General features: G+C 35.6%; 1 protein-coding gene across 1 annotated transcript in view; it reads right to left on the bottom strand.

The window, feature by feature from the left end:
* The window catches only part of DOCK2 (dedicator of cytokinesis 2), a 182,192-nt gene that overhangs the window by 129,157 nt on the left and 37,578 nt on the right, over window positions 1-15,457 (bottom strand). Inside the window, exons 22-25 of the mRNA XM_068417297.1 lie at window positions 15,093-15,227; window positions 11,059-11,167; window positions 3,956-4,026; window positions 3,184-3,290 (exon numbers count right to left, since the gene is read on the bottom strand). Of these exons, the coding sequence (XP_068273398.1) occupies window positions 3,184-3,290; window positions 3,956-4,026; window positions 11,059-11,167; window positions 15,093-15,227 (422 nt within the window). The remainder of the gene's footprint in view (window positions 1-3,183; window positions 3,291-3,955; window positions 4,027-11,058; window positions 11,168-15,092; window positions 15,228-15,457) is intronic.

Here is a 15,457-nt window from a genome sequence, read left to right as displayed (position 1 = left end):
TAACTAAGAATATTCTCTGGTTATAATATCATGACTTATGTCATGATATTGCTAAAACAGCATGTCATGATAAAGCTAAAACAAACTGGGCATGGTTTTGCTTTATTTTAAAATGATATCCTCTTGATTTCTCTCTCTATTCTGGGCATTTACTTCTTCAGAAGACTGTCTCTTATTTTAAACAAATAATTAAAAAAAGATCAATCTATTTCCCCAGGCTCCTCTAAAAACAACAGCAGCATCTAAGTATTATTACATAATTATATACCAAGTATTACAGTAAACACATTTTAAGGTAGATCTTGCATATGTAATCACCATAAGCATATAAACAAGCTGTTAATTTCTACATATTATCAAATGTATACGCTTTAACTGTCTGTTACTAGTGCAAGTTTGGATCACAATGACCTATTCAGACACACAGGATTCAGTGTAAAGCAGCTAGGCTGGGAAATGGTTTAAGAATTATATGATGCCTTTATGGTTTTAGCTGCTTAGTTTTGCTGTCAAGTGTTTGATATTAGCAAAAAATATCTCCGAGAGGTTTTGGATGTTATTTATTTTTTTTAATTTATAAATTTAAGACTAAATGAATCCACTAACTACCTGTCTGGGGAAAATTAAAATGTATTGATTACCTGGTCAGCAGTATACAAAATGCACCATTCATTGTTTTTATAAAGGCTTCTCAGAATTAGAAATCATCTTAGCAAAATTTCTTATTCATTATTACCTTAAAATATAAAAGCAAAACATATATCCTTTTTATGATTCACAACATATTCTAAGGTAGACATTTTCCATGATATACCTGCTATGTATTTCAAGACATCAGGCAAGCTGCATTTACAAGCAAGCAGCAATCTATTATTATTATTTATCTGCAAGCAGTAAAAGCTCTACAGAACATTTTGCATTAACAGACCACAGCTAAAGCAAAGGCCTGTTAAACACATGAAATGAGAGCCACACTAAGTGGACTATAACGGTAGCTTCTTTGGAATCAAAAAACCTGCTCTTTTCTCCGCCGCAGCTTACACAGATATGGAAGAAAGGAGCTGTGGGATGCACACTAAAAGAAATAAGATGCAAGTCAATAGAACTGTGAAGCACACAGGTTGCTGTATGCTCAGCTGTTATTGTATGCTCAACTATTTTCTTTCTGGCCATTTATTCAGGCTTTATTCTTTATTATACGAGCATGGGATCTGTTGTCCTGACCAACAACTCTTGATACATGAACCAACAACAAACATATTTCAACGAGACAAGTTTCTTGAATGAAAAATTATCAAACTATTGTTATTCCACAGCAGTGCCTGGTCTTAGTCTGTCTTCTAAAATTCTGAGACAGAACAATAAAAAGTTGAGTTTTTCTTCCAGAAAAACTGTATTTGACTAGAGACTAATGTAGCACAATAAAAGCATAAAAGTTAGCAAAAGGCAGATTAAAACAAGTAATATCCTTAGTACTATTAGAACTAGAATTACCCCGCTGCTTTAAGTCTCTAACTGTTCTCACAGATAGCAAAGCAGTGGGTTTACTGGAGACGAACTAAAACTTTCACAACCTCAAAGTTTAGGCTGGTCTCTTACATACCTACATGTTGCACAGAAGATCATTACTAATGCACACATACACCAAAAAAAAGATTACAGCTTACACTTAATTTCTCAGTATTAAACACAGTCAAGGTAACTGACTGAATTCTAGTAAGATCAAGAGTTCAAGAGATTGCATTGCTTTAACCCAGAAGTCTTTCAGTTTTGTGACAGGATGTTTTTCCTCCTGGTCTAAATGCTATTTGATGCAAGAAGCAGAGAGAAAACCAGGACTGGCAATTCTGATCTTAGAAGCAGCAGCAGTAAAAGCAACCTGTAATGCAATGATAAATGAGACTGTCCTTGTAAAACAGAAACACAGTAAACTACTAGAAACAATTGTGAATACCAAATTAGATCCGTTTGAAAATCAACTAGTTGGATCTGCTCTTAACAACTTGGATCAGTGCCTGCAGATACTCAAGCTATAGCTACTCAAGTTCCACTGATTCAAGTAATCTTTTGTCTTACACAGTTAAAAAAATAACAGCTGATTACCATGAAATTGTTAACAAAAATATAGGTTGAGATATTATCTAATTTAATCTAAGCAATAAAACCAACTATGTTATTTTCTTGATTTTGTCCAGGAAATCTAGAACGGTCTCAAAACACAACAGACACAGCTAATCACTGTCATAGCTTACAGTATACATTTCCATCCCAATAGAATGCAACACAAGTCTCAAAATCAAGTTGAATTTTTTTCTGTCCTAGCTAGTTAGAACTGCATGACTCTACTGACAACACAGAGGGATGAGATGAGCAGAGCAATCCTCACTACGCATGCTCAGTACTATTTGCTACCACTGTTGTACCATCGAGTTCCTACAATCATTACCTATAGATTGTCAGAAACTGAAATTCTGACAAAATGGTCATCCATCCAAGTAGCTCATGTGCCTTTCAAAGTTCTGGAGGTCTTCTACACAGCAGTAAGTTGCTGAGAGAAGCAAGCCATCCAGTCCACAAAAGGAGACAGAATGCTTAACAGTGAAGATGAAGTCAATCATGTAAAACTGGGCTTCTCTGCTAGGACTCCTTCAGCAAAAATTCCGTTTCTGTGATAATATGAAGGAAAACTAAGCATAAGACCGATAAAGACATTTCAGTACCACTTATCACTCCTGTTCTGAGAGTGGAGAAAGACACCAAGTTCTGATAAAGGTTAAGAAACATTGTGAATTCCTATAAACGAGATGCCTGTGTCCAGGAAGAGGCCTTATGTAACTTAAGTTGTGTTCACAAGGTTTCCCTTCATGTTTCTATTTCACTATAGAGCTTACAAATGGGTTGAAAGGATATATATCACTGCATCCCTCTAACCATTATATCACAGGAAAAACACACAAACCTGTTCCTCTGCGATCCACCTGTTCCTTGTTCTAGGCTAGCAATCACGCTTTGCACAGTAGCCATCCTGTAGAAAGATTAATCCTCTCCAGAGGTCAAACTTCTGGCATTCACACTCTCTCAGTATTAGTTTTACTCAATTTCAAACAGGAATTGCACAAAACATAAGTCAGTCAACATTTTCACACCTATTTATTTTAAGCCTTAAAGGTATTTTACATTTACCTTGTTTTTTAAAAAGGTTGCTGCGAACGATTTCCTTCATGGACTGCACTTTCTGCTTCTGTAGTTTCACTGGTGGAATGCAAGTGTAAAATTCATATAGTAGTTGGCTGCATGTAAAGGAAAAGTGTCAAATACTGTACAGATGAATTCATCATGTGTTAATAAAGACAGACAGAAAGAGCAAAAGATAATATATTTCTAAACATTTATTTCTTTTTAAGACTTAGATTTATTTACTATATCATAAACATTGCCAAGAGATCAGTGGCAGGTTAGAAAGAAAACTTACAAGAGAAACAAGATGAGGATGAACTACATTTCCGCCATGTTTACAAATTTTTTTTTTCCATTGTTTTCTATGGAATAAAGATACTTGTGTGTGGTGGAGGCAATTTATCTTCGTCTGACAAATAAAGCAAGAGACTCACTTCAAACTGCTAAAATCAGATTTCATTTTCTGGAATAGGGCTTATTCAAGGAGGGGGCAGGGACAGAGGGAGAGTGGAAAAAAAAAAAGATAGCTCCACTTGCTCATTTTATTTACCAAGTTACTGCTTCACTATAGGGCCTCCATAATGAATTCTGACATTGTGCGAGTCGGATGAGAACTCCCTGTTAAAAACGTACGCCCAGAGTTCCACCACTGCCTTGATCAGTACAAACTGGCATAGCTTTGTTGACTTATACTGATCAATAATAATTCATTGTTTACAGCAGCATTACACTGTATACACCATGTGACATACCTACTAAATATTCAAAAGCAGCTCACCTTAGTAACTTGGCATCAAAGACCATTTCAACATCATGAAGAACTGACGGTATGTACTTCAGGGCAGCAACCTGTATTGATATATAGATTGGGTTGATTTTGTATGTTTATCTGCATGTACAGCATACAAACAATACAGAGCACACCACTGAAACAGATGCACACAAACCAAACAATGATAAATTTGGACTTCTTTCCACAGACTGAAATTTTACATCACATTGAATATTAATTTCATCACAGAGTACTAGTCACACAAGGGCTCTTATGCTGAGAGTATGCAGAGGAACTTAAATACAATAGTACCAAGTGGATCATATTCTCTGTGTAGACCACTGGAAGGGCTAAGACCGTCTTTGTAGGTTATATTCTCTTTGTAGACCACTAAGACCGTCTTTATGATGCAAACATGTAACCCAAGTACTGATCAAAGCAGGAGCACTTTGATCATACTTTGCAGCAATTCCATCCCAGAAATGTGCCATGCAGGAGGCAGAAGTCAGGATAACAGTCATCTATCCACCCCAAAGCCACACTTTCTGGAATGGATGAAATGAAGCATCATCTCCCTAACCAACCACCTGCAGCTTAGCTATCTGATGGTTTATCTTCCCCTATTGATTTCTGGGGTATATTTTAACACTGTAGTGGAATAATCAAAACTTAAAAGATGACAAGTGGTAAGAAAAAGACATTCTATACTTACACGGACAAGAATACTTAAGCAGGTAATTTTCAGGCTCAAAATCATCACTAACATTTAAGGCTAACATCCTTAAAGACTAACCCGCAGTAGTCAGTATCATAAAGTTCCTTTTAAAATAAGTATTTAGCCTCTATAATAGCTTTTGAGAGCAAACATAGTGAAAAATCTTGCAATAAAAAGCAAAAATGTTCAACATATTTAACATTTGCTGGCCACTGTCCACTCATTTCTTTACTTATGCTTTAGATATTAAAAGCTGCCTGAATGATTTTTACATTCACAAAATGATCTGTGACTTATCTTCCCACTAACAAGCTTGTATTTCTCAAATACTTTGCATATTCAAAAGCATATGCCATACTTTGGGAATTTATTACAGTTCTCAGCCAAGCAAAAATAGACTCTGTGGTTTTAAAACTATTTTTCGTAAAGTGCCACATAGTTTGTCAAAAAGGAGAACCTGGCCACATTGATATAGGTCTGAAGAAGGACATCAGTCCCTTTCCTCCCATCTTCCTATTTCAGTAGGTCACCTACAGTAGGTTCTTTTCACGGAATTTCTAATCTGCATAAAGATGCTGTCCAATCCCTGAATGCCAAAAGCAACAACGTCTAGGGACAGTTATTTATCTAAAACAAATTAGGTGTTTTCTCTGTTCTTATTTCAGATGAAAACCAGAATGTCTTCTTGCCAAAAACATTTTTGCCTATCCAAAAATCTGACCACAGCATCAATTTTTTGTTATTGTGTAAAAATTCTTAGTAAAAAGCTATAGTTAATCTCTGCTCCCATTATGAACTTATAACCGAGGAAAATAGAAATAATCATATTGATTATGTTTGCATGCTGCTATAAATCCAACCATAGTAAAGAGAATCAATTTACAACATCTTAGTTTGACTAAACTCTTCTTGGTCCAGATTATAAGAATTACAAAGGTAATAACAGTTTTACTTCATTGTGCAATTTTAAGAGTGTAAACTTCTGCTAACATTTTGCTGAAAAATAAGTTACAGGAATGCGAAGTCTTCTATTACTGATATAGCTCTATTTTTCATAATAGGCCTGGGGCTATTTAAAACACCCGTATAGATACCTGTGGTGGGCTAGAAACTCTTCCTAGCCCCAGTTTTACTTCAGCAATGTGTTGTTCCTTGCTTTTCACGCAACAAATACTCTCCAAAGATACTGTACAATAGCAGCATCTGAATTTCATTTTACACCAATTCACAGTTACCATGAAAGTTGTTCAATAAAGGATAGGGCCACCAGTGGCCACAAAAATATTTCAGGCAGTATTCCAGTGACACTTGGTCTATTGTGCTGTCTGCCTTCCCACATACTCCCTACTCTGCGCTCGTATGAGGAGGGAAATGGGAAGGATGTAGCTACCATTTCTCTCCAGATCTGTAGTACCAACTGAAGTACAATAACAAGTATATCCCCTGCATTCTTTTAAACTCCCAAGTTTCATTTGCAGTTATTGCTTCAAATGATGCACTATGGACACAACAGAGCACTGCCCTTAATGAAGTCATAAAAATCTCCTAGTAAGCAGTACAGGATGTTCTGCATTCTTCAGACCTTAGAGATTAATTTTTTAAGCAGGATACAGATAAACCCATAGCATTATTTCATCCATATACAACACACTGTTAAATTTACTTTAACTTTTACACCTGACCAAGCTTATTTTCTTAGTTGCCCTCTTTTGTAACATTACATTATACATATTTATAAAATTCAAGTACCCATGAGATGAAAAGAACATTCTAAGAAATCGATGCTCTGTTTCTTAGTCTAATTTTATTTGCTAGCAAGGCAATTTTAACAAGTTTCTAAGCCATCCCCTACTGTACACTGCAATCACAGCATCACTGTCAGTACCTTTCTAGCCTTACTCTCGCATATGTCATCTATGCATCTCTGTACAGTTTTAAGTTCTTAGAATCTACTGCAGCAGTATGGATGGGTCAAAAATGTGTGGGAAAGAATGACAGGAGAAAAGTAGCATCTTCATATTACATTATTTTCATGCTCTTCAATGCCACAGACAATTTCTTATTCCAATGTTTTCATGACCTTGAGAATGTGTTATATAAGGTTTCTGAAAGCATGCATAGAACTGGGAGCACTACTTTCTAAACTCAGTGCCTAAGAGCAAGCTGGGTATAGCTGACATTTGCAACAGACAAGACCATCTGTAGGTCAGATGTGATGCATCAACTGGGGGACAGAACAGTTTTGGGAAGAAAAATTGAGGCTTGATTTGTAATTTAAGGTTCAGAGCACAAACTTGTCAATGGAAGGGCACACCCACAGACTACAAATCAGACATCAACAGTATGTCCTTATAAAAACACATAATCTGAAATTTAACAGTAATTCCTCAGATTTTATTCCCCAGAAATATACGTTGATTCACACAGACACAAAACACAACCACAGAAAATTATATTTTTTCCCTGAGAGCTAAGAGAAAGGAAAGGAAGTACTAACACCTCCCTACTCAACGCCCAGACTCTCCCTTGACCAAACTTTTTGCAGGTTCTGGAAATTTATTTCCAGGTTTCCAGATTTCAAAGAGTCTATCCTCAGAAGTACAGACTTTAGGAAAAACTGTCTCTAAAAAATACAAAAATTCATCAGCAATGGCTACAGAGAAGCAACTGATAAATGAAACAGAGCTGTAACATGATCCCTGCCAAAATAAATTACAAAAAGGTTTAAGTCTAGTATCTAGGAAGATCAGTGCCACTACCAGTAAGACAGTATAAGTTCTGAAATGATTGCTTTAAATAATTACAAGAAAAATCTGTGAAAAATCTCTTAAAAGGAGGAATCCTTATCCTGCACATGCACGCTGATACTCGTACTAGTGAATTTATAACACTCCCAATCTTGCCTACAAGTAGCAATCTCTTTACGAAGTACCATCCCAGGACCCGAACACAGGTCACTCTCCAGTTCATGTGGTTGCTTTCAAACATCAGGAAATGCTTTACACCACCAAAGTTAGGATATCGAAGTTACAATCCTAACTGTAGTAAAATGACTTCATGTAAAGCTGAAGTTAAGCATTCTGTCTGTATCTTTAAACAAAAGAGGTAATTTCACCAATTCCAGAAGTAAAAAAAAAAAAAAAAAAAAAAAGAAAAGCTACTTTGGATTTACAATTTCCCCTTTACCAACAATAAATTAACAATTCAGTCTTCAGCCGTTCAAAGCTTATATAAACAGTACTGCAAACCAGAACCAGATATCTACTCTTCTCAAAGTTCAGGCAGTACAGTAAACCAAAGCATCTATTCACTTCAGTCAGCTTTAGAACAAGAGATTGAAAAGTGAGAATTTTAACTTTTTGTAAAGTTACACAGCACGTAACAGATTAGGAAATAAGATATCACTCAGTAGATAAAGTTAAATTGAAACAATAAAGTGCTTCTGGCAGTGACTAGGCTGTTTCATGACATGTATTTTTATAAACAATCTTTTCCTGACTGAATTAATATTCAACACAAGTCTAAGTATGAATGCTATCAGTAAAAATGACTGGGAAATTATTGCTAAAATACTGAGTTCCAAGTTTAAAAAACAGTCATTAGCAGAAACCAACAGACTTCCCAGGTTTCAAAATAATTTCTTAAATCTTCTAAAGCTAAACCTCATAGGTATTTCGACAACCAAGGGTGAAATAAGAGTTAAGAATTCACATTCCAAGGCTCTGCAAACTAGCTCATTTTAAGTTTCAATATCCTGAGAAACCAAATTACTTTAACTTTCTCCAGGGCTCCTAAAACTTTCTTCTCTGATATCTTCGGAGTGTAATCCATTTGAACTCATTCAACTGATCCTACCAATTTATGTGCCACTTGAATTCATATCAATGATAATTCCAAATGTGACAGGTTTAAGGCTGTTTTGATATTCTGACTATTGTCTGTTTTTCCTATAGACTGTGAACTTTCCCCCTCTGGGTATGCAAGGTATAATACCTATAGAGTCCTGTGTGTTTGTAATATCTCTGAATAACTACCTGTCCCTTACCCTGCAAAGCTAACTTTGTACTACTACAACATCTATCACTGTCATCCCAAAACCTAATATGGGGGCTGGGGGGAGGGAAATCAGTGTTGGTTTTGGGCAGACTCTTGAATTTATTTGTACTTCTTTCTGCCCCATCTCATCCCATGCAGAAATTATCTCCATTTTTCTAGCCTGTTATGGACAACTCATAAGCACCTACCAGAGCAGGAGTCTCAAGTATCATAATTCTCCTCCAAATAGGCACAGAAAAACATATTGTCCATTGTGAGAGCTACTATGACTGACATACCTATGGCATTTATGATGGAGTAGGGTTTTTTTCTTATTTTTTTATTTTTCTCCCCAATAAATTTATTTCCAGCAGCAGGAACTAAACTACAGTGGGACAGTTCTCACGCAGTGCCTCTCCTACTGGAATTTTATACCATTAATGCAGTAGTTTTTATTTACTGTATGCAAAGTAATGTCTTGGTAGGTTTCTTTCAGAAACACGTCTGTAGAAGTTATCAGTAGTGGGGGCAACAGCAAAATTATGATATAAACCAGTATCTCAGATCTGCCATGAAATGTTTCAGCTAAAAAGAAAACCTACAGTAGCTGGTGCAGATTTAGATACTTAAAAGCCCACTACTGCTTCATGGTTATGAATAAATTTGATTCATTTTTCACAACTGACAGTGCTCATTAGAAAACCAAAATATTCATGTTTAAGATGGTATTGAGAAAAGCATAATAGTCTATCTTTAAAACATGTTTACATGCTCATTAAAATTAGCATAGACTTCTTTTGTTTAGTTCTAAGAGATGTTCAGTTATATTTTCAAGGTTCTGCTATTTCTTAGGAGTATCAGCAAAGATATAGTATATTTTTGCTAAACAGGTGTAATATTAAGAACTAGCATTAAATATGGAAATATGGGAATCCCAGTAAGCACAACCAACATTCATCAGTACATCCATCACCATACAGCCATTAGTGTTACAATACCACCTGTTTTTAAACACACCCATCAACCATTTCAGAGTCAGCATTGCTGCTTGCAAACCCATTAATGTGTCCCAGCAACAGGTAAGCAAGCAAAACAGTCTTCTATAACTATTTCTTGTTACTCTCAAGAAGAAACTACCCTGCTCATTAGAGGAAACACAGACGGACAACCCAGCCATTCTGAGATTAAGGCAGGGAAGCATGCAGTGACATGACATGCCTCTCCTGAAGAGCAAAAAAGACTTCAAGATCTATTTGTTAATTAACTTATTAATACAGTACAAGTATCAGAGGAACAAACATTATTATATAAACTAGCTATTTCAGTATTACTTTATAGTAAAGACTTTTTTCTTTTTCCAAAGTTTCTCCTGCTTCTGATGCAGTGTCTTTCAAATATATGAACTATTCCCAGAAAGGCCTCTACAGAATTGTCAAATAATGACAGAGAGCACTGAATGATTTTAAAATGCATTTAGAACATTACTGTAATCATTGTATTATACAATTAAAGTAGTATTTACTTTTTTAGCTCTTTTACAGTTGCACAGTAACACCCCATACAAAGTGTCAGACAATACAAATCTCAAGAGCAGCCATCTGAGGATTTATTCAAGACATACTAGAAGTGGAAGCCAGTGAAAAAGTCTAAGTCATAGCAAAAGGAATCAAAGCACAAAACCAGAGGAAAAGTCAAGCCCAATAAATAGGAGTTCATAATAAAGAACATATGAACCATCAATATTGCTGTTGTCCAATAAAATCTTCTGCTTCCTACTTTATAGGAAGCCTTGATAGTTTTCTATTTTAATACAGAACTACATACCAATTATTTGATATTAATAATCTTAATAGCTCCTTCTTTTCTAGTTTCCTTAAAACATCAGATTCGAAAGTGTTAGAATTACTAAGACTGACATGAATGGGAAACCCCGATCCTATTTTCAGTTGTTTAGATAACATACCGCCAAAAGGCTGATACTAGCAAGTTTACTTTTCAAACTAAGACGGTGGAATCCCTGTTTAGCATCATCTGAAGAAACTCAAGAATTAAACATTCAGCTCCCACTGGAGGCTTCACTTCATTAGATTCCTTGAAAGATTCCAGCATCTGTGTTTTGGTTCTCTCACTCACTACATTCACAAAATAATATAAATGTATCTTCTCCTGACCTTTTCAACCTAGGCCTCAAACTTTATTAGACAACTTGGTCTTCCAATAAAGGGGAATTACAAAAAGAGACACAAAGGATACATTTCCTAAGACTGTCTTTTCCTCGGTTTAAAAAGAACAAAACCAAAAAACGCACAAACCAAAACCATATAAACCAAAACCAACTTGTTTGCAAGCACACACCAACCTGCAACAAAATGGCAGTTTTATGTTGGCTTTTCATCAGGTTGTTGATGGATTCAAAGAGTCTCCTCATAGATTCTTCAAATTCTGTTTGTTCTTTGCCTTCATATAATCTGTTGAGAGATGCATCGGGTAATTCTTTCAAAATCAGAAAGTTTCCTAGTCCTAAATGTACCAGATTTAACATTACCTTAAAAATATATTTACAGGTTGATCCAATATTATGTACATAGATATTTCACCAATGGGTTATATCTGCTATTCACTGCATTGTGTAGAAATTCTTCAGCCTGAACACAATATAAGCATTTTCATTTTTTTAAAAGGCTCTAAGGAATGACATCTCCCAGATTTGAGCTTACAAAAAAAGTCATTTCACTTTCAAAGTGACTTATATGCAAAATTGATTTTTTTTTCCACTACAGCTGAGCTACTCTAGGATATTTTTCACATATTATCACTATTTCTTTATTCTGCTGTTATTGCCACTTTTTCAAATAGCTATTTTTACTGTTCCCATTAACCAGCCTGCTTTTTGAAAAGTCTCTACTTGATGCTTAAAAGTTAAAAAGTGCATTTAAATTAAGCTCACTCCATTATTTCTTCATTCCCTGTCCTAAAGTTTGAACCTTTCAGATTATCTCTCCTGTATTGCTCATACTAGCTGTTAATACTAAATACTGCTCACATAAACAGTAAAAAACACTGGTGACACATTGAATTAGTTACCCGAACAGCTGTCAAAAGTTAAAGAAGCTAAGAAAAAAGCCAATGCAACAAGAGAAGCCTGAAATGCCTGTAGGATACTGTGAACTAAAATGTTGCACCTCCGATGTACTGCCTTCTTTATCAGAAGAGAAAAATCCCTCTTTTCAAAGTCATGTATTCCAGTGTCCTGTGTTTTTCTTTTCAACTTGAAACTTAAGAGAACTAAAGGCAAATTAAGAGCTTTTGTCTACAGCAAGGAAAAATCAAAACTGCTATTCATACAGGGACTGGCAAGAAGCTTTGAGGAAAGGAAAACATCGAGAGGTACACTCTTCAGGCCCATGGCCTTTGCACTGTTTAGGTCAGTGCTTGTCAATGAGATTTAAGTCTGTTATTGGAAAGGAACCTCAAGATCCAAAACATTATCTGGAGAGAAAAATTTATGTATACATGTATACAACATACATGATGCACACTACTTGAGGTACGTCCCCTACTGAGGTGTGATAGCTGTGTGAAAAAGGCATACCAGAAAAACTTAGATGTTAAAGGCATCTTGAAACAAGTTTTAGTACGAGCACACTTACATAGAAAAGTCATCTTATCAAGTGGTATTTTAGGAGCTTGATTTTGGGTTAAATTATTTTTTTTTAACATAATGGAGATTGTGGCATGTGGGGGCTATTTGAAATTATTTTTCAATGGGAATGAAGTACATATAAGTTGTAACAATGTGACTGTCTCAGTGTTTATTAAAGTTACTTAGTTAACGCACTGATACAGCTTTTATTGACTATACAACATTGCTGCAAAAGTAAATGAAGTTTCTTAAACCTATTTTTTTATTCAAGTGGAAATCTGAAGCTTTCTTGACTAAACCTGTGGGGCAAGGAGGGGGGCAGAAGCATCACACAACATCTATTGAACATGCTTTTTAAATTTACACCAGGACTAATTTAAGCCAGGTAGAATGATAATTCTATTTCCTGACTCATCATCTAGCTTCCATTTAGACACAATTTTCTGTGTTAAATTTCAATTAAAATCGCTTGTTCTGAAAGCTTATTTTAAAAGATGACTAATTATTTGCTTGGAAACAACTTCATCACAACACTGTAAATGAATTTCACCACCAAAACAACCTTAGGCTAAAGAAAGGAGGAAAGCAAACATTTCATGTTTTCACAGTCTGTATTATGCAAACCTTTGTCTAATACAGATGACCTTTCTACCAAACAGAGTCACTGAACAAGCAGCTGTAAGACATAACCTTAGTTCAGCTGACTGGAGTAAAAAAATTTTTGCTTTCATCACATCTCTACAGCTTCAACAGGATTGAATGAATGCAAATTAAAGTAGAACTTGGTTGTCTTCAATGTATCTGCCTGACAATGAGATAAAAAAAGTCTCCCATTTTATGTCTAACATTAGAAGTCATTATTCATCTCTCCTACACAATTTTCAATTTGTAATGTCACTTACCTTTCAACAAGGCATCTTAGTTTCTTAAGCAGCCCATCAAATACATGAGAGAATGATCTAAAGATCTGCCTCAGCTCTATTAATTCAAAATATTTGTCTCCAAGAAGGCTAATCTCAACCCTTGAAAGTGAAGTACTTTAATTGTAAATCCTAACTTTTCTCATGGGAACAACATACATTAATCCATTTTTTTCCATCTTTTCTTCTGTTTCATGGCCAGTCTGACAATAGGAAATTAACTGCAAAAAGTCAGATCACAACAGCTATAGATGGATATACAGTATCAGATGATACTGCTCACCGGTTATTTTTGCCAGAGGCTACTGTTTGCAAGAGCTATGACAGCCTACATTAATAATTGTCCAACTGAACTTAAAAGTTTCAGACCTTCAGTTACGGCATTTATAAGGAAAATTAAAAGGAGTAGATATGTACAGCTAATCACTTGAATATGCAACATATTGCAATAACCTAGTTTACTACAGACTGTCCAATGTGCACTTTTTGCTGCCAGTTAATAGTAGGGATTAAAATGGAGACCAAAGTTCTCCCTGCAACAAACCCCTGCCTTCTGAGAAGAAATTTTCCATAATTCTCTATACAATGCTTCCTTCCCCAAAACTCTAAGTGTCCCCTTTTGCCATGACACCTATTAAAAAAAAATTAAAAAAAGCTTTTGAACTACCAGTTATATTCAATTCTCATGAGCACCATCTCCTTCCTTACACAGCTTTTCTCCTTACCTGTATCCACCTATAATTAGTAAATTCTTAGAGGCAATAATATTTCTAAGGGGCTATTTACCACCAGCAAATAACTTCTGAATCTACTCCTACTTCAACCAAAATTTCATAATTCCTCAAATATACTTAATTTTACAAAAGTATAAATCTTCATGGATTTTTTTAAAAAATGGGCAGTGGAATGACAGCAAAATTGTATTAGAGCTCCCACTGAGCAAAAGACAGATAAAACAGAACACCTTGTTTTTCTCTTGAATGCCAACTACAAACATAGCATCCAACCACTTGGTCTACCCATAGTCTTCAGTTTGCCACTGCATATCTTCTGCCATTGCATTCCTTCAGCCACATATAGCAGAGGGACAACAGAACAAGTATTATTGGGAACCATGGTAAAGATAAATGGAAAAAGATGAAGTAGAAAAGAAGAGAGGAAACAGAGGATGTGGATGGGGTCCGTGGGATATGGTGAGAGTCCTTAAGGGTTAGGGGAGAAACCGGGGGACACAGTTACTGTAGTGCAGTTTTTCTCCTTACAGCTTTCATCTCCTTCATTCTTCCCATCTCCCTTTTCCCTAAACCTGAATGCCGCTTGTAAATATTACGCCTCGTGTTTGGCTGAGCTATTCATATCTCGTTCATTGAGTCTTCCCTACAAATTTCTTAACTGGAGATCTGAAACTCTGAACTCAGTTGGACGATGATTACTGAAAATTACATTGTTCTATGCACAGTCTGAGCTGCAGAACACCATGATCTCAAGGACAAGCATCCAGCTTCAAGCCATCTGTCACAACGCTTGGCCATCCATCGGTCTTAGGCCAAGCCACCTGATGCAAAGAATAATCACCCTTTGAAATCGGTTGCTATTACTATGTAAGTCTCTGGAACTTACACTGTGAATCAGAAAGCAGATTTTTGAAGAATCTCTCTCCAAAAAATATCTCAGCAATGTTTGTATTTTAGGCCAGTTGCCAGCTTTTATGTTTTATTAGTAAAAACAAGAAATACAGTTCTGTTCTGGAATCAATTTTTTCTGTTTCTCAGATCTACTTCTATTTCTGGTATTGGACTGCTAGTTAAATGGCAATCACTGGGTACTTACTGTGAAAATAATGTCCTTGACCTAACAATGAACTTGAAAACATATTCCAGAGCTTTCAGAGTTCTTAGGATAGGTTCGCATTGCTCCCCTCGGCTGGAGGTATCCAAGTAAGTCTTCAGAACAGTCATTAATTTCCTGAAGTTAAAAAAACATTTTTAAAATTTTTTTTTTTTTTTAAATTAACTTCTCTAACTTGTTTGGTTACTCTAAATAAATGTTTGTGCTTAGTCAAGCACACAAAACAAAACATACTGCATGTATTTTTGCATTTATGTTGCACAAATTCTATCAGTATAAACAAATGAGGAGCAAATTCTTAACTGTGCAAGCAAGAAAGCAATCTGAAATCTCAAAACAGCAGCATA

This window comes from Nyctibius grandis, chromosome 22, assembly GCF_013368605.1.
Source record: "Nyctibius grandis isolate bNycGra1 chromosome 22, bNycGra1.pri, whole genome shotgun sequence".
In the NCBI taxonomy this organism is placed as follows: domain Eukaryota; kingdom Metazoa; phylum Chordata; class Aves; order Nyctibiiformes; family Nyctibiidae; genus Nyctibius; species Nyctibius grandis.
This window is presented reverse-complemented; position numbering and strand designations above follow the sequence as displayed.